Here is a 27,790-nt window from a genome sequence, read left to right as displayed (position 1 = left end):
ATTGTCACTTTGGTTTGCACCTCTCTGATAATTGGTGATACTGAGCATCTTTTCATGTGCTTATTGTCCATCTGTATATCTTCACTAGAGAAATGTCTATTTAGGTCTTCTGCCAATTTCTTTGTTGGGTTGTTCAGGTTTTTGTTATTGAGTTGTATGAGCTGTTTGTTCATTGTGGAAATTAAGCCTTTGTCACTCATGTCATTTGCAAGTAGTTTCTCCCAGCCCACAGGTTGTCTTTTTGTTTTGTTTATGGTCCTCTGCTGTACTAAAGCTTAGAAATTTATAAATTTAATGGGGCAGGTTGTGTTTAAACACAGGTAGGAAACATACAGCGACTGCTATTATACATTTCTATACTCATTTCTAACTTTATTATTCTTGATTATATTTTTTAAAGATTATCCATTTTTTATTTTTTAAACCATTTTTATATGCTCTTATACACTCTTCCAACTTTCTGGGATTCAACATTTATTTTTGTTTTTAATTTTTATTATTCTCTTTCACCCAAATTCCTCAAGTTCATGTTGTGCATTCTCTCCTAATGTCATACGTTTCCCAATTACTTCATGTATTTGAATAAATGGGAGTGTTTGAAGCAATAGATTGCTGCTGAGTGCAGCTTTGCTGGATTAAATTTTTTTATACCTGGGTTCTCATTACTTTGTAAATTGTCCACTGTCAATTAAATAAAAGGACCAATTTTTAATTATCAACATTTAACACCATGTGCTCAGTACCTCTAAGTTGATTTATTCTTTCTTTTGTTTCAGGTCACTTCTGAGTCTTCTCTTCTTTATGATTCAATGGACCAAGTAAATGGTTCTGTGGTAACTGAATTTGTGTTACTGGGACTTGCACAATCCTTGGGAATGCAGCTTTTACTTTTTCTCTTCTTCTCTACATTCTATGTGGGAATTATCCTGGGAAACCTCTTCATTGTATTTACAGTGATTTTTGACTCTCACTTACACTCCCCCATGTATATTCTGCTGGCCAATCTATCACTAGTTGACCTGGGCCTTTCATCTACCACAGTTCCTAGGATGATCTCGGATCTTTTCAGTGACTGTAAAATCATTTCCTTGCACAGCTGCATGATACAAATGTTCTTCATCCACATCACAGGAGGAGTTGAGATGGTGCTGCTCATAGCCATGGCATATGACAGGTACACAGCAATCTGCAAGCCTCTTCATTATCTAACTATTATGAACCCCAAAATGTGCATGCTTTTGGTAGTGGCTGCTTGGACCATTGGAGTGATTCATGCTGTGTCTCAGTTTGTTTTTGTCGTAAATTTACCTTTCTGTGGGCCCAATAATGTGGGGAGCTTTTACTGTGATTTTCCTAGGGTTATTAAACTTGCCTGCATAGATACTTACGGACTAGAATTTGTGGTCACTGCCAACAGTGGCTTCATATCTATGGGTACCTTCCTTCTCTTAATTGCATCATACATCTTTATTCTGGTCACTGTCCGACAATATTCTTCAAAGGATTTATCCAGAGCATTCTTCACTCTGTCAGCTCACATCACTGTAGTGTTTCTGTTTTTCCTTCCATGCATGTTTCTCTATGTGTGGCCTTTCCCTACTAAGTCACTAGATATATTTTTTGCCATTGTGGACTTTGTTGTCACTCCTGTCTTAAATCCTGCCATCTATACTTTAAGGAACAGAGAGATGAAGGTGGCAATGAGAAGGCTAAGCAGACAGGTTGTAAGTTCTAGAGATCTGATGTAACAGACTGCATTGATGAGAGCAGAAGATGAATGCCATGGACCATGAAGACCCTTGTGATCACCATGAAGATTACAGAATGTGCACATGTTCATTATCGCCTTCAAAAACTGGAAGTCTACAGAAAAGGAAGTATTGAAACAAAGAATTTCATTTACATAGAGTTGAAGCAATTTTGTTAATCATAAAAAATAGTGTTATATATTTCTGACTAAGCTACAAACCTAAACTTTAGCACCAATGGCTACATTCAATTTTAATGTAGCTATTTTACATCTACATGTAAATATATACATGTACATATATATAATTTAACTTTATCAGTATCTTCATATTGATAATAAGCATCACTGGATATCAATTAATATTTCTTATGGAAATTATGTGGATCCAATGGATAAAATATGGGTTTATGTAAACCAGCAGACATTAAAATTAAGGAGGAAACAATTCTCATGCTAATTGTACTTTAAGTTAGATAAAAAGGAAGATAAACACTGTGACACTATGTTAAAACTCTTAAGAACCGTTGTCAGGCTTTGATTATTAATGTATTTTGTACACTGTTATTTTAGAAATAGACTCTGATCTTTACATTATGCAAAATTTGCCTATAACCCTTTTTTTCAACAGTTTTATTCAAAGCATTTCTTGATTCACTTTACAAAGGTATCTATAATTCTAAAAGTATTTAAGGGACTTATTTCCTAGAGGAGGGTATCCTACTCAGGTCTCAGCTTATTTAACATGATCGTTCGTAAGCTAGGGGTACTTAGGACAAAGAAGATGATTGACATCCTTCAGGTAAAGTCTGGTGATCAAGGAACACATTGGAAAAATCACTTGGCTGCTTTTCTATGACTGATTTAAGGACCATCAATTGTGGTAACTCAGCTCAATTTTAACCACTGCACGGTAATTAAAGCTGCTCAATAAAATGATAAATGATAAGAAGTGAGACTTTCTTATTATTGGTCAAAGTATTTTTCCGATATTTTCTATACAAATTCTAAGCTATCTTCTTTTTTATAAAATCTAAAGCATTATTATTATTGTCTTGTTAACAAATCTAGATTTTAATTTCACAACTTTATCTTATTTGTTTTACTATGATTCTTTAAAATTTTACCTTCAGATTCAGTGATGGAGTAAAAATACCTAAGTGAGCCAAGAAACTGTGATAATAGCTCTTAAATAAAAAAAAAAAAGTTGTATATTTCCTCAAGGGAAAGCTTGTGAGACTATAAGAGTTAATCTCAGTACCCAAAGTGCAGGCTGGCTATTTCCAGATTGCTTCACCTGCCTCCGGTCATTTTCATAAATGGCTCTTAATTAACCAAGTGATTTACTAAGTAGGAAAATTTACATAGATTTTATTCTATTGGAAATTTTATGCTTCAAGGGAAAGTGCAAATAAAAGAAAAATCTGCACTCTTTGCTCTGAAAATTGCTGTAGTCTCTCACAGTTATGAAGGAGGTAGGTGGAATGATGAAAGTGAAATATATTAGCAGAACTAATCAAACTGTAGCATTCTATTAGTAATAACTCATTATGCAGCATTCACTGTGTGGGTATCTTCAGGAAAAATGGATCATGAAGTTGACTTAAATACTTAGAAGAATTAATATGAATGTAAACAAGGATAGCCCTTGTTATGATATACAACTTAGTGTTATACAAGTCTTGTTAAGTGTAAATTCCTTCTCCTGAATCTTCTAGGCTAATTTATTCTTCCCCCCTCTGTTTAAAGGTTCTTTCCCCATATTTCTCCAAATCCAGTGTTCTCTTATCTATCTACTTCCCTCCTTCCTGCAACCCCAGTGAAACCTAGTTTTGGACTTTTCTTTCACATAAAGGTACAAATCCTAATCTTAAGAATTTGGGGATTTTTTTTTTGACAGCTTATGATCCAATGAACTCATTTTAAAAACAGGAAAACAAAGGCTCAGAGATTCTGAATGACCGAACAGAGTTTACACAGTGAATTTGTGCTAGAACACCCAAGTCTCCTGACTTCAATTTCAGTAAAATTTGTAAAGATTCAAGGTGTTTTTCTTTAAAAAGGGATAAAATATGTATAAAACAAACATTTAACAACAGTCTTGTTAAGTTTTGTTAAATGATGACTTTCTAAGCTTAATCAAGTGTGCACAGAGAAGGATTTTCTTGTTCAACTGAAGCTGGCCCTTCATGGTTGCTACAACCAATGTGTAAGATTTTGGAGAACTTCTTTAATAAATCTAAACTAATGTTTAACTTAGAAGCAATATACAATACTTCTAAAATTTATTAAATCATTTTTGAAGAGTCAAAGATGAGCTTTGAAAGAATTACAGTGGTGAAGGATCTCATATTATCACTGTCTCCTCAGTAGCATATACTTAGGAAATGAGATGTCTTAACTAAGTGAGCAAGAAATTCCTTCTGCTGAAGAATAGCATATCTGAATTCTTACTTGTTACCATGGTAGAAAATATTTTTGCTGCAAATAAGAATCCTTTGGAAAACCATCATCCTTGTTATATAACCTATAGAGATGTGAATATCAAGTTTGTCCTTCTCTCTCAGTGAAATGAAATGGTTTCATATCAGTAAAAATCCAAGGTCAATTCTAAATTACATTCCTTCAATCTAAAGAAACATTCCAACTAACTAGTCACATCAGAAGTGATTTCACCACAGGAATGCCATCCTCTTTACTGTCATTGAATAGTATGATTATATTTATCACTGTGCTAAGCAAAAGAGAACTAAAGTGAATGTTTATGACTTGTTTTACTATTAGACTTGTCTTTATAGTTGGAAATAAAATTAAAATTGCTAAATATTTATAGGACTTTGAAAACAGTAATATGGAGCTTTAGTGGATAGGGCTAAGGAATGGATAAAGAAGAGAAAAATGTAATTTCCAAGGGCCATGGAATAACTGATTAAGGAAATAGTGACAAAATAGTAATACTACTCTCCCAAGAAATTTGATGAGTAACCATCCCCTCATGTCTTTCAGGGAACCACTGATTTCCATTCCTCTCTTTTACATCTACCTTGCCTGTTAACTCCTACACCTCATCCTGCAAGTATTTTCATGGCCATGCTTCTCCTTCAGGCTACCATTCCATTCACTTACTGCAAAACTTCTAGACAGTATTTATTTGCTCTACCCAATAATACACAAGTGAAGTGGCTTTCCCAACTTATGACCATCACTTTTCAGGCTCTTACTTAGCAGATAGCAACTTACAAAAATACCCCAACAATACCTCTATGTGGCATTATTATTATCCTTTACTTCCTTCCAAATTTACTTCTGCTCCTAAAAGTGATCTGTATATTACATATTGCTGTACTAGTTCTTATCATAATTATTATAATAATTAAAGCTATTACCATACTCAAAATTACTCAGAATAAAAACACTGGCATCATCTTTTTTTATCTCCCACATCCTGTTCACATGTTCTATTGTCAATATATTAATAATGACTATTATGTATTAACTATTTACCATTTGTTAGAAATATATTAAATAATCACTCACTATTCTTCAATACTTCTTCACTTCTACAAAATAAAACACAAATCCTTTAGTAGGCATTCCAGAATCCTTTTTCAATTTCATCTCCCATTAAATCCCTTTCTTTCAGCAAACATTTTCCTCACTTTTTGTCATTCCCTTTCTTTTATCCTCTTTCCCTCATTTTTAAATCTAATTTTTCTGTTATTTTATTTCTGTTTTTCATCTTACTTTGGATTCTTTTTCCTCTAAATATCTTTATATTGCCAAATGCTAAGTATAAATTCTATCCACTACAGGTTCTTATAAATCCTTGTTTCTCTTTTAGATTCCTCAAATTTAAACGTCCCCTAAGGCTGAATCACTACATTTGTCTGAGTTTTCATGTTTCTATCCAAGCTTCTAAGAGATGATGAAAATTATTTTGGAATTGTGTCCCTCCGTCAAAACTCACAGAGTTTTGGACTAGTTGGGATTTTGTAAAATTTTGACCCAGTACACTCATTTTAAAGACATGGTAACAGAGGGATAGAGGCAACTGTAATCTTGCTATTATTGTCATTTCTAGAATACAAGTAACAATTTAAATAATTATTGAGGAACTAGGATTTCTCTATGAACTAGATGATAAATGTTACTACCAATTATCTAAGTATGTTGTGCAATTACTAAATATAAAAACTGTGCAAAATACCTTAATTTACTACTTCATTTGCAATTCATAATAACTGTAAGAAGTCAATATAATTAGTATTCACATTCACAAAAACAGTAAAATAAGTTTTAAAGAGGATGAATTCAAGGATAGACTACATACAAAACAGAAACACTGCAATTGCCTCACACAGCAAAATTGTGAATGAGGATTAGTTTTAGTTTGACAGAAGAAAGGTTTCTAATAACCATACACACAATTAGTTTGACAAACTACTAGGCCCCTAAAAATACTTTCTCAAAAATGTGTGTCATAATAAGCTTTTGTAAATATGGAGTTCAGGGATAAAGGACATAAATGCAAGGCAGACTTACTCTCGCAGAAAGGGTAACATGAACAAAGGTATTTTATTAGGAATAAGCCTGACATAATTGGAAACACTGAGAAGACATGGATAACTGGACTATAAAGCAGATCCAGAGGAATATGAGATAAAATAGTGGGTTCAGATTGCGTGCATTTTGAAAGACTTTATGTAACAAACCATAGAATGTCATTACAAGTGTGAGCAGAATGACACGAAAGGAGGAATCTGAATATAATAATACTGACTTTCCTCTCACTCCCTTTTCCAAGGTAACTACAGAGGCTATTTCCTGGAATGAATCAATGAGTGAAACAAATCACACCATGGTGACTGAGTTCATTTTCCTGGGACTATCCAATTCTCAGGAACTCCAGATTTTCCTATTTGTGTTCTTTCTTGTGTTCTATGTAGGAATTGTGTTTGGAAACCTTCTTATTGTCATAACTGTGGCTTCTGACTCCCACCTTCACTCACCCATGTACTTCCTGCTGGCCAACCTCTCACTCATTGATCTGTGTCTGTCCTCAGTCACAGCCCCCAAGATGATTGCTGACTTTTTCAGTAAACGCAAAGTTATCTCTTTCAAGGGCTGCTTTGCTCAGATATTTCTCCTTCACTTCTTTGGTGGGAGTGAGCTGGTGATCCTTATAGCCATGGCCTTTGACAGATATGTCGCAATCTGTAAACCCCTTCGCTACACTACAATTATGCGTGGCAATGTATGTGTTGGCATTGTGGCTGTTGCATGGGGAACTGGCTTCCTCCACTCAGTGAGCCAGTTGGCCTTTGCTGTGAACTTACCTTTCTGTGGTCCCAATGAGGTAGATAGCTTTCATTGTGACCTGCCTAGGGTCATCAAACTCGCCTGTACAGACACCTATAGGTTAGATATCATGGTCATTGCTAACAGTGGTGTGCTCACTGTGTGTTCTTTTATTCTCCTAATCATCTCATACACTGTCATCCTCATGACCATCCAGTATCTCCCTTCTGAGAGGTCATCCAAGGCTCTGTCCACTCTGACTGCTCACATCACAGTAGTTCTTTTGTTCTTTGGACCATGTATCTTCATTTATGCGTGGCCATTTCCTATCAAATCATTAGATAAATTCCTTGCTGTGTTTTATTCTGTGGTCACTCCTCTTTTGAACCCAATTATATACACACTAAGGAACAAAGACATGAAGACTGCCATGAGACGACTGAGAAAATGGAATATGAATTCTAGGATAAAGTCTTAGACCTCCTACAACTGTGTGAATAATCAGAGATAATGACATAGCACAAAGTTGATAAATTACTTAATAAATCTCATGCAAATTAGACCATTTTCATATTCCCTACCAATTGTCAAAGAACGTTCACATACACAGCCTTAATTTTTCCTCTGACAATCTTGTTATATTTTTGAATACAGATATCAAGTTAATATTAGACTTTGAAAATACTATCTCACTAATTCTTAGAACAATCAAAGGCATAGATATGTTAGTATTTGTACACTTCTGTGCCTTCCTGAATGGTCTTAGGGTAATAGAGGGAAGGACAGAAGCTAAGTTGACTTACAGTACCATTAAAATTTCTACTTGCCTCATTTTCTGTAAAAGCATCAAGTAAGCTAGTTTTAGGACTCTGGAATGGTAAATATTCATGATGTGTGAAAAAGCATGATGCCTAATTGTATGATCTTAATTACATAAAAATGGATGCTTAGTTATGTAGATACACAAATGAGACCTAGGAGGACACATCAAACTGTAAACTGCTTGTGATTATGGATTACTTTGTTTTTGCTTCTTGTGTTTTTTGGTTTCCTATTATGCACATGTTAGCTTTCAAGGAATAAATGTTATTTTAAAAGCCAAAAAAAAAAAAATCAAGTAAGCAATTGCCATACACCTAACTCAAAAAATATGCTTAGTTATATGGATATATATAAGTCAACTTTTAAAAGTTGTAAAAGCACAAAAGTTAAATAGCACATTTTTGTGGCATATTTTCAGGATTCAATAAATATTAGGTACAATTATTATAATAAATCCTATATATCAACAAGCCAAAACTCATCAACCTTTATCTTATCCCAATAGTCATGAGGGACTTGATACATTCCAATCTTAACAGATGCTCTTTTGGGGGCACTGTAGTTGTAAGTGGAATAGTGTATATTTATGTGCAGGCGTGCACTCATGCACATGTACTCTGCCATTCTAGGAAGACAAGCCAAAAATTCAACATAGAAGAAGAGGAAAATATAGATTGGAAAAAAAGCTTAACAGGTGATTCTGAAAAATAGCTCCTTTCTCCAGAAAGAATCACTGAACCAGGCTAAAACTGAAGGTTAAATATTTTAAGTAAAAAAGAAATATAATTTTTTAAAGTGTGGCTTAAAGTAATAAACAGGATCAGATGATAAGAGAACTAAAATTACATTTACCTCAGAAAAAAAAGAGAATAGAAACTCCATAAGTGGGTTAAAAACACATAAAAAATTAGTATAGAATAATGACAGTATCTCAAGTCAGTGGAGAAAGGACCTATTAATGTGATGGTGGAATAACTGAATAGCAATATGGAAAAAGATATATTGGGTCTATTCTTCACACTGTATGCCAAGAAAATTTCTAAATGAGCGAAAGCATAAGTATTTTTAAACTATACAACTATTAGATTATGAGAAAATATAAGTATCTTTGTAATCTACAAATACAATAAAGACTGATAATATTGACTGCATAAGAGTAATACTGTAAATGCATGATAAAACTGTGAGAAAAGATAAATGAGATTCTACGGGAAAGCATTAAAACCTCAATCACAAAGAACAGAGCTACGGTTTTAAAGAACTTCTAACAAAAAACACCAAGAAACATAGAAAGATTGGCAGAAGTCATGAATTTATGGTTCATACATAAGGAGATATAAATGAACCTTAAGTTACGTGAAAAATGTTTAATCTGTCATGCTAAGATTATATGCAGAGTAAAATTAAACTGAAATGTGAGTTTTTACATAGAACACAAATATCTGATATCAGTAGTTAATAAAACAAACTATTGTTTACGCTGTACAGAAGAAAAGGACTCATACATATTGTTTATGAGTATACAAACTAGTATAACCTCTCAGCAAGATAATATCTACAAATATTACTATGTTACTAACTTTTTACCCTGGAATCCTAATTATACTGTAAAGATACATTTGCAAAATATAAAATAACCAATGCACAAAGTTACTTGCTGAAGCATTATTTTTAATAGCAAAAGAATAGAAAATACTCAAATGACAATCAATAAGAACTGCATAAATTATATGTATAAATTATACACAATGGAACTTTAAGCAACTATAAAAATGAGTGAAGAATATCTCTAATTACCATTCTGGGGGAATCAATTAGGTATATGTTAAGCGAAAACAGTAAAGTGGAAAAAATGTCTCTAGTATGCTAATTTTTATGTTAAAAGAGGGATACGTATATTAGCTTTATATGTATATATAACTATAAATATGTATTTTATAATTACTTATATATTTTAAATAATAAACAAATTTTAAAAATTAAAAATGTTTTCTTATGGAGTGAGAATGAAACAAGATTAAAAAAAGGAATAAAAGCGAGACTATTCTAAACGTCTTATTTTGTAGTTTTGACTTTGAAGTCATGTTAATGCTTTTACATTAATTTAAAATAAATTAAATAAAAAATAGTAATCTGTAAAAATGTAATTCAAACAGAAACAAGTGACTTAATGGTATTTCTATGTGTGTGTCTGTAAATTGTCTAAAATAAGGAAATAAGGAGATTCTTTTCTAAGCACAACTCAAAATTTAATTTTTTACTTAGTTAATTGTGATGGTTAATTTTATGTGGCAACTTGGCTAGGCCACAGTAGCTAGAAATTTTCTCAAATACCAAACTAAACGTGAAGGTATTTTTTTAAATGAGAGTAACATTTAAATTAATAAGCACTGAGTAAAGCAGACTCCCCTCTGTAATGTGGGTTGGCTTATCCAATCAGTTGAAGGCCTTCACAGAAAAAATACTGACACCTCTTGAGGAACAGAGAATTCTGCCTCCAGGGTGCCTCTGGACTCAAGCTGCAACATCAACTCTTCCCTGGGTCTCCAGCCTGCCAAATTTTGCACTTGCAAGTCTCTACAACTGTGTGAGAACAATTCCTTAAAATACACACACACACACACACACACACACACACACCCCTTATTGGTCTGTTTCTATGGAGAACCTAGACTAACACATAAATTTACTACATTTTTTTCTGTTTTCCATTTCATTGGTTTCTTCTCTTATCTGTAGTATTTCTTTCCTTCTGTTTATTTCAACTTGATCTGCTTGTCTTTCTAGCTTAAGTAAGACATTTAGGTAATTTATTTTACTTTTTTTTTCTTTTTCTAATCAGAATATTAATTCAAAACATTTCTAAGCTATTCTTTAGCTGCACAACATATTTTAACATATTGTCATCTTATTATAATTAAGTTCAAAATACTTTCCAATCTCCCTTGTAAGTTCTTCCTTGAAAGTATTCATAAATACTATGTTTAATTTTAATATACATGGGCTTTTCTAAATACTGAAGTTACCACTCTACTATATTTTGGCTATTATTTCTAATAAGATATCAACTACTATGCTTATCTTTTGTGTCATGTAAGTAATGAGTTATTTTTCTCTTGCTCCTTTTCAGAAAGTCTCTTTATTTTTGGTATTCAACAATTTGACTAGGACATGCTTAGGTGTGGTTATCTTTATATACATATTTGCCCACTTGGATTTCATTGAGGTGTCTGGATATGTAAGTCATTTTATTTACACGAGATTTGAGAGATTTTAATGCATTAACTCAGCAAATAATTTTTTGGCCCCATTCTCTCCATTTTCTTTCAGAGATTTTAATTATACATATGTTAGACTGCTTGATATTGTCCCATAGACCACTTCAGCTCACTTCATATTTTTTAATCTTCTTTACTTTTTCTGATGAGATCATTTCCATTGCTTTATTTTACATTAATTTACTTTAATCCAATATTCGATTGGCTATTTAGCCTCAGTAGAATTTCTATTAAGTTCTTTCTTTTGATTTCCATTTCTCTATTTCTCATCTGTTTATTCATTATTATATAGAATTCTTTAAGTCCTTGGGTATATTTATAATAGATGCTGTAGTATCCTTGACCTCTAAATCCAACATTTGGATCATCTTGATGTCAGTTCCTATTGATCACTGTTTCTTTTAATTAGACTTCACGTTTCTCTATTTATTTCTATGTCTATTTTTTTCATATGAGCTAGGTAGGCATTGTGAATAATGCATTGTACAGAGTCTAGATTTCATTCTTCCTATGAAGAGTACTGATTCTTGTTCTAGCACACAGTTAACGCAGCTCATCTTATGTTCCAATTTATGTCTGCCTTGCTCAAACTGCTCAACATTTTTAACCTATCAACTTTTACGTTACAAAGCCTACCGTACTTATGTGCAGTTGTATAGAAGTGCCAAAGATCTGAGTAAAGATTATAAACAAAATTTAGGACTACCATTATAGAAGCTCCCTCATTTATTGAATGTCACCCCTCATTTTTCAGCCATTCTTGCAGTCCCCATTCATCCTCTGATTCTGCAGGTCTTTAAGAATTTAATTTTATCCTTGACTTTTAGTTAACATATGCTGCATAAATAAGAGTTTTTCCCTTAGGCAAAAATCTATATAAGAAAATCTGTATTTTCTCTCAAGATCTGACTTATACCCAGTTTCTGCCTGCTTTGAGTTACTTTCCAGTTTCTTCAAATAGTTGCTTTTTGTATTTTGTCCAAACTTAATAGTTAATATCTGTGGAAACTTTAACAGCAGCTACTCTTCCATTACTCATAGTTAAATTCCCCCAAGATGTTTATCTTGAGATATGCTAAACTAGTTAAATATAAATATTACCATTAATCACTTAACAAACTAACATAAAATTCTTAAGATAAGTAGTTTCTGCAAAATAATAAAGTTGGACCCTATTCTCTACACTATACACAAAAATTCACTCAGAGTAGATAACAGACATAAATATAAGTAGTAAAACTACAAAATACTGAGGAAGAAAACAGCAGTAAATTTCATGAATTTGGATTATGCAGGGCCTTCTTAGATGTAACACCAAAAGTATAAGCTAATAAAAAAAATAATAAAATTGGACTTAATCACAATTCAATTTTTTTTCTTCAAGGGACACCATCAAGAAAAGAAAAAGACAACATACAGAATGGAAAAACATCTGCTGTTTATATATTGATAAGAGTCTCATATCAAAATATATAAAGAACTCTGGCAAATCAATAATGAAAAGACTTTCATCTTTGTTTCACCTAACTCAGAAATCACTCAAGGTGAAAGACAGGCAGGCATTGTTCAAAAACAACGTAAGGCAAATGAAAAAACCACAGCCATCTGGGACAAAAGGTTGTAATTGAGACCAAATCTACAGCCCTGAAAGCCTGGAAGAAAAAACTGGGAGACAGTTTTTTTTTCAGGAAATGAACATATTTAAAACCACTCATTTACACTCGGGAATTAAGAAAGCCATATTCATGTATAGGGCAGAACACATACTCAGAAAATGCCTGAGAAGACCCTAAGCTTCCAGCTCTGGCTGCTTTCTCATGTAAGGAGAAAGTGGAGACTAAGGTAGAGTTTTATATAACCTAAGTGTTGAAGGAATGCCCCAGCACACAACCAACCAGCAAAGACTGGAAGAACTTGTTAGTTTCCGTTTTTCTTTCCTTTCTTATTTTCCTTTACCTGTCTTTTTTTTTTTCTTCTTCTTCTTGGCTATTGGTTTTTAAAAAAAAATTCTTTTTCAAATCACTAACTCAAGACATGTTAAAGGAATAGAGACTTCAGAGAACAAACATAACAAAGAATAAAGAAATTGCAAAAATAAATCTAGAAGTCACTAAACAATGGCAAAAAAAAAAAAAAAGAATCCAGCTATATCCCACAGCAATTAACAGAAATAAACCCTGAGGAGGGGAAAGAATCTGATTTCCAAAGTTACCATATTATAATATCCAAAATATCCAGGTTTTTTTAAATTAAGAAGCATGCAAATAAAAAAGAAAGTATGTCCCATGCATGGAGAAATAAACAGAAACTATCTCTGAGAAAGCACAGACATTGGACTTACTAGGTAAAAACCTTAAATAAACTGTTTTAAAGCTCAAAGAGCTAAAGAAAACCAAGAGAACAACAGATGAACAAATAAAGAATATCAATAAAGATATCAAAATTATAAAAGGAGCTTAAAACTACAATAACTGAAACAAAAGGTACTAGGACAACTGGATAGCCAACTGGGAAAAAATTCAGTTGAACTTATACCTCACACCACATACAAAATTTAATTCAAACTGTATCAATGAGTGAAACACAACAGCTAGAACTATAACACTCTAAGAAAAAAAAAAAAGAATAAATTATGGCCCTCTACAGGCAATGAGTTCTTAAATATGACACCAAAAGCACACACACCCCCCAAGAAATTTGACTTCATTAAAATTATAAAATTTTGTGGCACAAGGGACATTATCACGTAAATAAAAACACAACATTGAGAAGAGAAGAAATACTGAAAAGTGTATTTCTGGTAAGGGTTTGGTATCCAGAATATATAAAGAAAAATTTCAGTGCAGCAACAAAAAGACAAAAAAAATTAGAAATGCACAAATGACTTGAATAGGTATTGTCCACAAAAAAAAAAAAGATACACAAATTACCAAGAAGCACATGAAAAGATGTCCAACATCATTAGTTATTATGCACATCAAAATCACAAGGTAACACTTTACACTCACCGTGAAACCAAAATAAAAAAAGAATGAGAGTGGGGACAAAATAGCCAGAAAATAGTAAAGATGTGGAGAAACTGAAACCCTGATACACCACTCATGAGGATGTAAAGTGGTTTAATCACTTTGAAAAACATTTTTACATTTCCTCAAAATATTAAAAACAGAGTTAGCAGGTGAGCCAGCAGTTCCACTCCAAGGAATATGCCTACAAGAATTCAAAACAAAAAATTAAATATACATGTTCATAGAAGAACTATTAAGAATAGCCAAAAGACAGATAAACAAACTGTGGGGTACCCATATACTGGAATATTATTCAACCATAAAAAAGGAATAAAGTACTGATAAATACTGCATGTGGATGACCTCTACTACATGTTTAGTAGAACCTACTACATGTAGATGAGTGAAAGAAGCCAGATGTAAAAATAACATACTGATGGTAGGTGGCCAAGATGGCAGAGTAGGAAGACCCTGAGCTCACCTCCTCCCATGGACACAACAAAATTATAACTATTTACAGATAAGCTATTAATGAGAATAAGGCAACAACTAGAAGAAAATATTTTTCACATCTACAGATATAAAGACTAACCCACAATAAGATGGGTGGGAGATACAGAGACACAGCAGAATTAAGACTCACATCCCCAGGTAAGTGGCCCACAAATGGAAGGACAATCACAACTTCAGAGTTTCTCCCCAAGAAATAACAGATCTGAGTCTCACATCAGACTCCCAGCCAGGGATCCTACACTGGAAAGATGAGCCCCCCAAATATCATGCTGTGAAAGCTGGCAGGGCTGGCATATAAGAGAGCCAGAGGACTGCACGAAATAGACTGTCAGCTTTTTCAGCAGAAACTTTGCAGTTCAGGAGAGAATGGCATGATATATTTAAAGTGATGAAAGGAAAAACCTACAACTAAGAAGATCCTATATAGCCAGTCTATCATCCAGATTTGAAGAACAGTTAAAGAATTTTACAGACAAGCTAAAGCTAATGGAGCTCAGTACCACTAAATTGGCTTTACAAGAAGTGTTAAAGGGAATTCTTTAAGTGAAAAAGACCACAACTAGAAATATAAAAATTACAGCAGGAAAAATCTCATCGGTAAATGTAAATACACAGAAAAGATGTAAAATATGATGTCAAAAACATTAAACATAGGGGAGGGAGTAAAAATGTAGAGTTGCCAGAACTCACTTAAACTTAAGAGATCAGGAACTTAAAGCATGTATATTACTGTATATACAGTTTGTGGTAACAACAATCCAAAAATCTGTAATAGATATACACATTAAAAAAAAAAAGAGAGAGAATCTAAATATGAGATTAAAGATAGTCATCAAATCACAGGAGAATAGAGCAAAAAAAGAAAAGAACATAAAAGAACTACAAAAACAATTGACAAAATGTCAATAAGTACATAGCTATCAATAATTAACTGTATGCGGACTAGATGCTCCAATCAAAAGGCAGTGACTGAATGTATAAAAAACAAGACCCATATATAAAACCAAAAGCCTCCACCAAAAAGCTGTTAGATCTAATAAATAAATTCAGTAATGTTGCACGACATAAAGTTAGTATACAGAAATATGTTACTTTTTATTCACTAATAATCAACTATCAGAAAGAGAAAGGAAGAAAACAATCCCATTTAAAACTGCATCAAAAAGAATAAAATATCTAGGACTAAACTTAACCAAGGAGGTGAAAGACCTATGCTTGGAAAACTATAAAACACTGATGAAGGACACTGATACAAAGAAATGGAAAGATATTCAGTGCTTTTGGACTGGAAGAATTAGTACTGCTAAAATGTCCATACTACCCAAAGCAATCTACATATTTATTGCAATTCCTACCAAAATATCCATAACATTTTCAACAGAAATAGAACAAGTAATTCTTAAATTTATGTGGAACCACAAAAGACTTCAAACCATCAAGGCAGTCTTGAGGAAAAAAGAACACAACTGGAGGTACCACACGCCATGACTTCAGACTATACTACAAGGGTATAGTAATCAAACAGTATGGTACTGGCACAAAAACAGACACACAGATCAATAGAACAGAAAAAAGAATTCAAAAATAAACCCACATGCCTATGGTAAATTAATCTATGACAAATAAGGCAAGAATACACAATAGAGAAAAGACTCTTCAACAAGTCGTGCTGGGAAAACTGGACAGCTACATGTAAAAGAATGAGGTTAGACCATTTTATTGTCTCATATCAAACAAAAAAATGAACTCAAAATGGATTAAAGACCTAAATATAAGACCTGAAACCATAACATGCCTAGAAGAGAACAAAGACATAACACTCTTTGACATAAGTCATAGCAATGTGTTTTTTTTGGATCTGTTTCCTGAGGCAAAAGAAACAAAAGCAAAAATAAACTAACAGGACATAATTAAACAAAATGTGTTGCACAGCACAGGAAACCACTGACAAAATAAGAAGACAACCTACTGTGTGGGAGAAAATATTTGCAAATGATACGACCAATAAACGGTTAATGTTCAAAATATGAAAATAGGAATAGATACATAGATACAGAGAACAAACAGATGATTGCCAGAGGGGAGGTCAAACAGGTAGAAGAGTGAAATTAATAGATATAAACTAACAGTTATAAAATAAATAATCCATGGGGATTAAATATAGGATGTGGGGAATATAGTCAATGTGTAATATCTTTGGATGGCAGCATCATAACTAATTACGGTGATCATTTTGTAATGTAGATAAATATCGGTCACTATGTTATGCACCAAGAAATAACATAATGTTGTAAGTCAATTATACTTTAAAAAACAAATAAACTTATAGAAAAAAGATTAGATTTGTAGTTATCAGAGGTAGGAGATGGGGAGGAGGAACTGCATGAAGATAGTCAAAAGGTATAAACTTTCAGTTATAAGATAAAAAAGTACTAGGGAGGCAATGTATAACATGATTAATATAATTAACACAGCTGTATGTTATACATGACAGTTGTTAAGAGAGTAAATCCTGAGTTCTCATCACAAGTTAAAAATATTTTTTCTTCTCTTTTATTTTGTATGTATATGAGGTGAAGAATATTCACTAAACTTATGTGGTAATCATTTTATTGATGTATATAAGTCAAACCATTATGCTGTACACCTTAAATTACACAGTGCTGTATGTCAATTGTATCTCAATAAAACTGAAAGAAAAGAAGGGTTACATAGTGTATGGTTTCATTTATACAAAATATCCAGAATAGGCAAATTAAAAGACACAGAAAACAGATTGGTAGTTTCTAGGCTCTGGGGAGAAAGCGTGAATGGAGAGTAATTGCTTAACAGTATGAGTTTGGGGGAGGTGATAAAAATGTTTTGGAACTGCACAGAGGCGGCTGTGAAATACTTTGTACTAAATGCCACTAAACTGTTCACTTTAAAATGGTGTATTTTACACCATGTAAATTAACGTCAATTGATAAAAAGCAAAAAACATAAACACTCTGAAAATAAAATCCCTTAAATACATAAAAAGTGTTCACCTTCACCAATAATAAAATAATGGCAGAATAAAACCACAATGAGATACCATTTCTAATACATCAACTTGTACCAAAAATGGTAAAGCTCTTGTCAAGAAACAAGGTGAATATGGAAATGCATAGTAGTTTCACCCTTATGGAGGAGATTTTGGCAATATTTCTAATAAAACTATGTAAATGTTAGCCTTTAACTCAACAATCCCACTGTTAGGAATTTTCCCTGCAGACACACCACCAAAGATAGATAAATACACATGCAGTATTACTGTGATTGAAAAATACTGGAAAAGAAGAACAATCTCAAATAAACCTTATAACCCACCAGCTGAAAGAATTAGAAAAAGAAGAGCAAAAAAACCCCAAAAGGCAGCAGAAGGAAGGAAATAATAAAGATCAGGGGGGAAATAAATAAAATAGAGATTAAAAGAACAATAGAAAAAAAATCAACCAAACTGAAAGCTGGTTTTTTGAAAAAGTAAATAAAATCGACAAACCTCTGGCCAAACTCAAAGAAGAAGAAAGAGCACAAATAAGCAAAATAAGAAAGGAAAATGGAGAAATTACAACAAATAACATAGAAATACAGAATACCATATGAGAATATTATGAAAAACTATATGGAACCAAAATGGGTAACCTAGAGGAGATGGACAAGTTTCTGGAAACATACAGTCCACCAAGACTGAATCAAGAAGAAAATGAAATCGAATTAGCAATAAAAAACCTCCCTACAAATAACAAATAAAAGTCCAGGACTGGACAGCTTCACCCAGGAATTCTACCAAACACACAAAGAACAACTCATACCAGTCCTTCTCAAACTCTTTCAGAAGACTGAAAAGGAGGGAACACTCCCAAACTCAGTCTATGAAGCCACCATCACCCTGATACCAAAATCAGGTAAAGACACTACCAAAAAAGAGAATTATAGGCCAATATCACTGATGAACACAGATGCAAAAATCCTCACCAAAATATTAGCAAATAGAATCCAACAACACATAAAAAAGATTATACATCATGATCAATTGGGGTTCATCCCAGGGACACAAGGGTGGTTCAACATATGCAAATCAATCAATGTAATATATCACATCAACAAGAGAAAGGACAAAAACCACATGATCATCTCAATTGATGCAGAAAAGCGTTCAATAAAATTCAACACCCATTTATGATAAAAACTCTCACCAAAGCGGGTATAGAGGGAACATAGCTCAACATAATAAAAGCTATATATGACAAACCTACAGCCAGCATAGTACTCAACGGTGAAAAACTCAAAAGCTTCCCACTAAAATCTGGGACAAGACAAGAATGCCCACTATCACCACTCCTATTCAACATAGTCTTGGAAATCCTAGCCACAGCAATCAGGCAAGAGAGAGAAATAAAAGGGATCCAAATTGGAAAACAAGAGATAAAAGTGTCAGTATATGCCGATGACATGTTACCATATATAGAAAACCCTAAAAGGTCCACACAAAAACTACTAGAACTGATCAAAGAAATCAGCAAGGTAGCAAGTTACAAAATTAATGTTCAAAAATCAGTTGCATTTCTTTACACTAACAATGAATCAACAGAAAAAGTAAAGAAACAATCCCCTTTAAAATAGCACCAAAAGTAATAAAATACCTAGGAATAAATCTAACCAAGGAGGTGAAAGAATTATACACAGAAAACTATAAACCATTGATGAAAGAAATTAAAGAAGAATTAAAAAATGGAAAGATATCCCATGCTCTTGGATTGGAAGAATCAATATTGTTAAAATGGTCACACTGCCCAAGGCAATCTACAGATTTAATGCAATCCCTATCCAATTACCCAGGACATATTTCACAGAACTAGAACAAATCATAATAAAATTTATATGGAACCATCAAAGACCTAGAATTGCCAAAGCATTACTGAAGAAAAAAAAAGAGCTGGAGGAATAACTCTCCCAGACTTCAGACAATACTATAGAGCTACAGTCATCAAGACAGCAGGGTATTGGTACAAAACCAGACATATAAACCGATGAAACAGAATAGAGAGCCCAGAAATGAACCAACCCACAAACTTTTGGTCAACTAATCTTTGACAAAGGAGGCAAGAATATACAATGGAATAAAGACAGTCTCTTCAGCAAATGGTGCTGGGAAAACTGGACAGCAGAATGTAAAGCAATGAAGCTAGAACACTCCCTTACAGCATACACAAAAATCAACTCAAAATGGATCAAATACTTAAACATAAGACAAGATACAATAAACCTCCTAGAAGAAAATGTAGGCAAAACATCATCTGACATACATCTCAAAAATTTTCTTCTAGGACAGTCTACCCAAGCAATAGAAATAAAAGCAAGAATAAACAAATGGGACATAATGAAAATTACAAGCTTCTGCACAGCAAAGGAAACCATAAGGAAAACAAAATGACAACCGACGGAAAGGGAGAAAATTTTTGCAAATGAAACCAACAAAGGCTTTATCTCCAGAATACATAAGCAGCTCATATGACTCAATAAGAAAAAAACAAACAACCTAATCCCAAAATGGGCAAAAGACCTAAACAAGCAATTCTCCAAGGAAGAAATACAAATGATCAATAGGCACATGAGAAAATGCTCAGTATCACTCATTATCAGAGAAATGCAAATCAAAACTACAATGAGGTATCACCTCACACCAGTCAGAATAGCCACCATTCAAAAGTCCACAAATAACCAATGCTGGAGAGGCTGTGGAGAACAGGGAACCCTCCTTCACTGCTGGTGGGAATACAGTTTGGTGCAGCCACTGTGGAAAACAGTATGGAGATTCCTCAAACGACTAGGAATAGATTTACCTATGATCCAGGAATCCTGCTCCTGGGCATATATCCAGAAGGAACCCTACTTCAAAATGACACCTGCACCCCAATGTTCATAGCAGCATTATTTACAATAGTTAAGACATGGAAACAGCCTAAATGTCCATCAACAGATGACTGGATAAAGAAGATACGGTATATTTATACAATGGAATACTACTCAGCCATAAAAACTGACAACATAACGCCATTTGCAGCAACATGGATGTCCCTGGAGAATGTCATTATAAGTGAAGTAAGCCAGAAAGAGAAAGAAAAATACCATGTGAGATTGCTTATACATGGAATCTCAAAAAAACAAAAAAACAAAATATAAATACAAAACAGAAACAGACTCACAGACATAGAATACAACGTGTGGTTGCCAAGGGGGTGGGAGGTGGGAAGGGACAGACTGGGATTTCAAAATGTAGAACAGATAAACAAGATTATACTGTGCAGCACAGGAAAATATATACAAGATCTTATGGTAGCCTACAGTAAAAAAAAATGTGACAATGAATATATACATTTTCAAGTATAACTGAAAAATTGTGCTCTATAATGGAATTTGACACAACACTGTAAAATGACTATAACTCCATAAAAAATGTTAAGAAAAATACTGGAACTACATAAATGTGCAAATATTGGAAATATAGGTTTAATGAGCTGTGAAACACATACACTGTGGAGTACTATTCAACTATAAAAAATTAAGAGTTCTATAAACCAATAGGGAAAGACTTCATAAGCAAAAACTTCAAACTGCAAAAGAATATGCATAGTACTCAAATTCTGTGTAAGAAATGATGAGAAATTAAAAAATATTAATTTGTTGAAAAAATAAACACAACAGAGGTACTAGAATCTGATAAGTGATGTTATCTATGAAAGGTGGGAGGGAATATAGTGGAAGGGAAACATAAGAATGGGACATTTCTCTAGCTTAACTTTAATTTATCTTCCTAATCTTTTACATATCCAAAAAATAAAATTAATCTGACAAAGGTAACTTGTTACAAGTCTATAAAAGAGAATGCAAAGAGAAACAAATGAACCCAAATATATTCCAAATAAATGGCATAGCTAAACTGAGGGGGAAAAAAAGAACTAATCTAATTACCTAATTAACTTCTTTTTAGACTGTTCCTTCTTTCTTTTTGCCAATTAACTTTTGAAGATAATAATTTGACTATGTATCATTCATTAAAAAAATAACTGCAAGAAAGTTTTTATACTCTTAATTACTTTTTGTTTTTATTATGGTATAAATATAGTAATTCTGAAACAATTGTTTGTGCATTGTAGGATTAAGCAAATTAATAAATATTTTGTTTGGAGCCAAGATTCTCACTGGGACAATGAAAGAAGAGAGATACAGAACAGAAGACAAAAAGAAGCCTACAGGGTTAGAAAGAATTGGTATTATTAATATAATCTCTCTTTCTCTCTCTCTGTTGCTCAGTATATACAGTGTGTATATATACACACATATACATATACATATAAACATATATACATATGGAGCATTATAGCTGCTAATAATAGAGGAGAAAGTCATAATTATGTCACCTGATGCATGAACACAACATCACCTATAATCTTATCAAAAATGGGATCAAATATGTGTTTGGGCAAACCTTTGGATCCAGCTGCTATTTGGACAAAATTCAAAAATCACTGGAGACGATAAATGCACTAAGTCTGCAATCAGCAAAATTTAGAGTGTGGTAAGTTGTGTCAAAGGTCTAAGTTTTTCAACAAATAAATTATAAAGAAGAGAAGAAGGTTGAAGAAAAATTTATGTATTAGGAGAGATTTGAAAAACATGTCAAGTGAAAAAATAGCAAGACAAATTATAGAATGTGCAATGCACATTGGAAAGACAAAGCTGTAAAAAATGTAAGGAAGTCTTTAACACAGTCGTGGTTACTTCTGAGGAAAAAGGTGGTTGTGATTTGGATGAGTCAAAAAAGATCTCTGGGATGGGATAGCTGAGTTCTACATTTTGACTTGTGTAGTAATCACTTTATAAAAATTGATTAAGCTGTAAATTTTTTGTGCCATTTCCTGCATGCTATTTTATTTTGCAGTTTATAAATAATAACTAAAATCAAAGTCAAAGCACAGTGAGTGAATGAGAGCACAAAACCTCCAATTTAAAATCACCTTTGTCTGAAGGCCTACATTCAGTCACTATTGATAGAGGCTACTTCAGCCAGTGCATGCGTATTTTTAATACTGAAACACAGTGAGCAGGGAAAATTTTGTTCCTCTGCCACAGGGCATAAAGCAATTGCATCTTCAGGGAGTCAGAACCACTCAGAAAGTTTCCATCTGTTGCATAATTCTCCCCTGTGCAAAGAGTTACACCAAATGCTGCCATCAGAAAGGCAGTTAATTAACAGCACTAGTTGTGCTTGGGTAGTGACCAAGTAGAACTTCAGAGACCTCATATTGTCACCCAGAAATCAGTCCGTTATGGGAATTGTCTCCTAGAATCATGTTGGTTTTCCCAGGATAATTGAGGAGAAAAGAGGTTAATGGGTCACTTGGGGATGACATCTCTTTCTGTAAATTACCATTTCATTCCCCTACTAAGATTTTTTTTTTTCGGTCATGAAGCCAAAAGACAGCCCTGAATAACAAGGAAAGCAAATAATAACTGAATACAGGGAAAGAAAAACATTTAAGTGACAACAAAAAATTGGATCAACGATTACAGCATTGCAATCTCCCACAAGACTTTGAATATCTTCTTCAATAAGCTAAGAGGGTTCTGGCAGATCGACCTCATTTATGTATGCTAGCTTTGGGTCTAAATTTGTAGTCAACCCAATAAAGCCAACTGTTACAGTTGCTCCCAGGCCAACTAACACTGAGCTAACACTGAAATTCAGAATCATTATCGTAGCTCAAGTCAACATTATATTCTTTCCATCCTGGTCCCACATTCTTAGGATCCATTCCCATGCATGTGATACAGATTTCTATTGATAGAAATGTGTAAAATCTTGCAATTCTTTTGGTGTATATTGCCTCTTTTCATGAATTCCACTTTGTCCCAGGTTCACTGGAGTTTTCTGGAACTTGAGCCAGATTATAGGACGAGGAGCAAAAAGGTGGGGGCAGGTCCTGAGGATTATCAGCAGTCCACTGTATGGCAACAAACTCAGGATAAGAAGAGACAAATCCCTTCAGACTGAGGAAGATAAAACACATCTTCTGGCAAAGAAAGACTGGGAGAACTTAGGAATTCAATTTTCCTAGTTTTATTGGAATCTACCAATATTCCCTGTCTTGATTTTTAAAGGCTTTACCTCTTCCCAGCCAATCTCGTAACTTTAAATGATAGTATGAGGTTATGAATTTAATTTGCCCTGTAATTCAGCCACCCACATATTAAAATCCTTTTTTTAGATGATGTATTAAAAGTTTTTCCTCAGATAACATGACTCTGTACTTACGAAAAGATAAGTTTATTTTACAGCAGTCATAGAGGCTTCTTGGTCATTTACTTGGTTTTGAGATGGGAATTTAAAGCGTTAAACTCATTATTTTCTTTCCCTAAAACATCCAGTGGCACCTATAAACCCATTATACTTCTTATTTTTACTAAAGTATTCTGTGATGGCAATTACTTGATCATTCAAAGCCTTGCCTTCTAGGGACACATGATTGCAAGTGTCTACAGGTGGTAATTAATGTAAATGTTTTGCCACTGCATGCTAAGGACCATTAGTATGCCTTTTATTGTTTGACAAGAGGGTCATCAATACTTGTAAATCTAATCTGATCAGAAAATGAATTCCAGATAACACAAAACCAATTTGGAGAACTTACTCTTTTTTGTTAAGATATAACTGATGTATAACATTATATTAGTTTCAGGTGTACAGTATGATGATTTCATATTTGTGTATGTTGCAAAATGATCACCGGAAGTCTAGTTAACATTCATCACCACACAGTTACAATTTTTTTCTTCTGATGAGAATTTTTGAGATTTATTGTCTTAGCAACTCTCAAATATACTACAGTATTATTAACTATAGTTATCATGATGCTCATTATATCCCAGGAATTATTTATTTTATAACTGGAAGATTGTACCTATTGTCTTTAATGATTTTGAGTTTATTTTTGTATGAGGTGTGTGAGATGGATCCAGTTTTATTCTCTGCATGTGATATTCAATTTACCCAATGAAATTTATTGAAGAGACCATTCTTTCCCCATTGTGTATTCACTGTGTCTTTATCAAAGATTAATTGCTTAGTTGACCATATTCATGGATTTGTTTCTGGACTCTCTATTTTATTCAATTGGTCTACTCTATTTTTATGCTAACACAATACAATATTATTACAATAGCTTTGAAATATAGTCTGAAATCAAGCAGTGTAATTACCTCCAGCTTTGTTCTTTGTGCTCAAGATTTTTTTGTTTATTCAGGATCTTTTATGATTCCACATAAATTTTAGAAGTGTTTGTTCTATTTCTACAGAAAATTCCATTGGAATTTTGATAAGGATTACATTGAATCTATAGATTGCTTTGGATACTATGTACATTTTAACAATATTAATTTTTCCAATCCACAAACACAGGATACCTTTCCACTTATTTGTAGCTTCTTCAATTTCTTTATCATTGTCTTACAGCTTTCAGTGTACAGATCTTTCACCCCCTTGGTTAAATTTATTCCAAAATATTTTATATTTTTGATGCTGTTGTAAATAGATTGTTTTCTTAATTTCTTTTTTGAATGACTCATATAAAAATGCAACTGATTTTTGTATGTTGATTTTGTGTCCTGAAACTTTACTGAATTCATTTACTCCTTCCAAAAGTTTTTTGGTGAGGTCTTCAGGATTTTCTCATATAACATTATGTCACCTGCAAGAGAAAATTTTATTTCTTCCTTTCTGATTTAGATGCACTTTATTTTCTTTCCTTGCCTAATTTCTCTGGCTAATACTTCCAATACTATGTTAAAGTTGAGAATAGGCATCCTTGTTTCATTCTTGATGTCAGAGAAAAAGCTTTCAGCTTTTCACTCTTGAGTATGTTAGCTGTGGCCTGTCATATATGGCCGTTATTATACTGAGGTGCATTCCTTCTATACCTGATTTGTTGAGAGTTTTTATCACAAAAGAGTATTATATTAGGTCAAATACTTTTTTGTATCTATTAAGATGATAATATTATTTTTATCCTTCATTATGTTAATGGGATATATCACATTTAATGACCTGTGTATGTTGAAACATCTTTGCATTCCAGAGAGAAATCCTACTTGATTATGGTGTATGATCTTTTAAGGTCCTGTTGAATTTGGTATTCTGGTATTTTGTTGAGGATTTTTGTATCTGTGTTCCTTAGAAATATTGGCATGTGGTTTTCTTTTTTTGCAGTGTGATACCCTTGTACTAGGGTAATGTTGTCCTCATAAAATGAGTTTGGGAGTGTTTACCCCTTTTTAACTTGGGGGAAGAGTTGTAGAAGGAACTACAATAATTCTGCTTTAAGTGTTTAGTAGAATTGACTGGTGAAGCCATCTGTTCCTGGGCTTTTCTTTGTTGGAAAGTGTTTGGTGATTTAATCTCCTTACTCATTATTTGTCTGTTCAGATTTTCTATTTCTTCATTCTTGGTAGGTCAGATGTTTCTAGGAATTTGTCTACTTCTTACAGGTAATCCAATTTGTTGGCATATAATTTTTCATAGTAACAATTAAGATCCTTTATATTTCTGTATTATTTGTACTGTCTACTCTTTCATTTACAATTTTATTTATTTGAGCCTTCTTTTTCTTGGTAAGTGTAGCTAAAGGTGTGTCAATTTTGTTGATCTTTTCGAAAAAACAGCTCTTAAAGTTTCATTGATTTTTTTCTATTATTTTTCTGCTCTTATTTATTTCTACTCTAATCTTTGTTATTTCAACGTATAAAGTTAGGTCATTAATTTGAAATCTTTCTTTTTCCTTAATGTAGGCATTTATCACTATAAATTCACTTGCTATAAATTCACTCTTAGAACTGCTTATGTTGCGTTCCATAAGTTTTGGTATGTTATGTTTCTTTTTTTCTTTTTTGCTTGTCTCATTTATGATTTTATTTTCCTTCTGATTACTTTTTGTGTCCTTTTTTATTTTCCTTTGACCCACTGGTTGTTCAGGAGTGTGTTGTTTAATTTCCACATATTTGTTTTCCTTCTGTTATTGATTTCTAGTTTCATACTACTGTGGTCAGAAAAAGATACTTGAAGTGGTCTCAATCTTATTAAATTTGCTAAGACTTGTTTTGAAGCTTAACATATGATCTGTCCTGGAAAATGTTCTGTGTGCACTTGAGAAGAATGTGTATTGTGCTACAGTTGGATGAAAATTTCTGTATATGTCTTTTAAGTCCATTTGATTTATAATGTTCAAATCCACTGTTTCCTTATTGATTTACATCTGAATAATCCATTCATTGTTGAAAGTGGGATACTGAAATCCTCTGCTATTATTGAATTGCTATTTTCCCCTTCAGACCTCTCTGTGCTTTATACATTTAGGTGTTCTGATGTTAGGTGTATATATATTTATAATTGTTACAATCTCTTAATAAATTAATCATAGTATCATGGTATCATGACTTTATCATAATATCATGACTTTCTTTGTCTCTTGTGACAATTTTTTATTTTAAGGCTATTTTGTCCTATACAAGAATAGCCATTCCTGTGTTCTTCCGGTTACAATTTGCATGGACTATCTTTTTCTACTCATTCACTTTCAGCCTGTGTGTCTTTTAAGCTAAAGTGAGTCTCTTGTAGGAACACAGAGTTTGACATTGTTTTTTATCCATTCGGTCATTCTGTATCTTCGAATTCGATAATTTAATTGATTTACACTTGAAATAGTTATATATAGGTGAGGATTTCACATATGAGTGATATCAAATGGTATTTTTCTTTCTCTTTCTGGCTTTCTTCACTCAGAAGGAGGTGACAATCTCCAGGTCCAACCATATTGCTGCAAATGGCATTATTTTGGTTTTCTCATCACTGAGTAATATTTCATTGTATAAATATACCTACCACATCTTCTTTATCCAGTCATTTGTCAATGGACATTTCGGCTACTTCCATGTCTTGGCTATTGTATATAGTGCTTCTATGAACATTAGTCTGCATGTACTTTTCAAATTAGAGTTCCCTCCAGACATATGCCCAAGAATAGGATTTCTGGATCTTCTGCAAGTCT

General features: G+C 33.1%; 2 protein-coding genes and 1 long non-coding RNA gene across 4 annotated transcripts in view; 2 read left to right on the top strand and 1 right to left on the bottom strand.

Annotated features, from left to right (window-relative positions):
* The window catches only part of LOC140696851 (uncharacterized), a 513,284-nt gene that overhangs the window by 436,653 nt on the left and 48,841 nt on the right, over nucleotides 1–27,790 (bottom strand). The gene's annotated exons all lie outside the window — the stretch shown is intronic.
* Nucleotides 774–1,748, top strand: LOC102543951 (olfactory receptor 4F6-like). The gene has a single exon (XM_006218139.3). It carries the CDS (start codon nucleotides 810–812, stop codon nucleotides 1,746–1,748), a length of 939 nt encoding a protein of 312 aa, XP_006218201.1. The 5' UTR covers nucleotides 774–809.
* LOC102533984 (olfactory receptor 4F4) lies at nucleotides 6,576–7,598 on the top strand. The gene has a single exon (XM_006218105.3). The coding sequence runs from the start codon at nucleotides 6,585–6,587 to the stop codon at nucleotides 7,521–7,523; it is 939 nt and encodes a 312-aa protein (XP_006218167.3). The 5' UTR covers nucleotides 6,576–6,584; the 3' UTR covers nucleotides 7,524–7,598.

Source organism: Vicugna pacos, chromosome 6 (genome assembly GCF_048564905.1).
Source record: "Vicugna pacos chromosome 6, VicPac4, whole genome shotgun sequence".
Taxonomy (NCBI): domain Eukaryota; kingdom Metazoa; phylum Chordata; class Mammalia; order Artiodactyla; family Camelidae; genus Vicugna; species Vicugna pacos.
Note: the sequence above shows the minus strand (reverse complement) of the source record. Positions and strands in the feature narration are given on the sequence as shown.

Bases quoted from the DNA above. Each gene is read 5' to 3' on its own strand.
- LOC102533984 (XM_006218105.3), top strand. From the start codon at position 6,585: ATGAGTGAAACAAATCACACCATGGTGACTGAGTTCATTTTCCTGGGA.
- LOC102543951 (XM_006218139.3), top strand. From the start codon at position 810: ATGGACCAAGTAAATGGTTCTGTGGTAACTGAATTTGTGTTACTGGGA.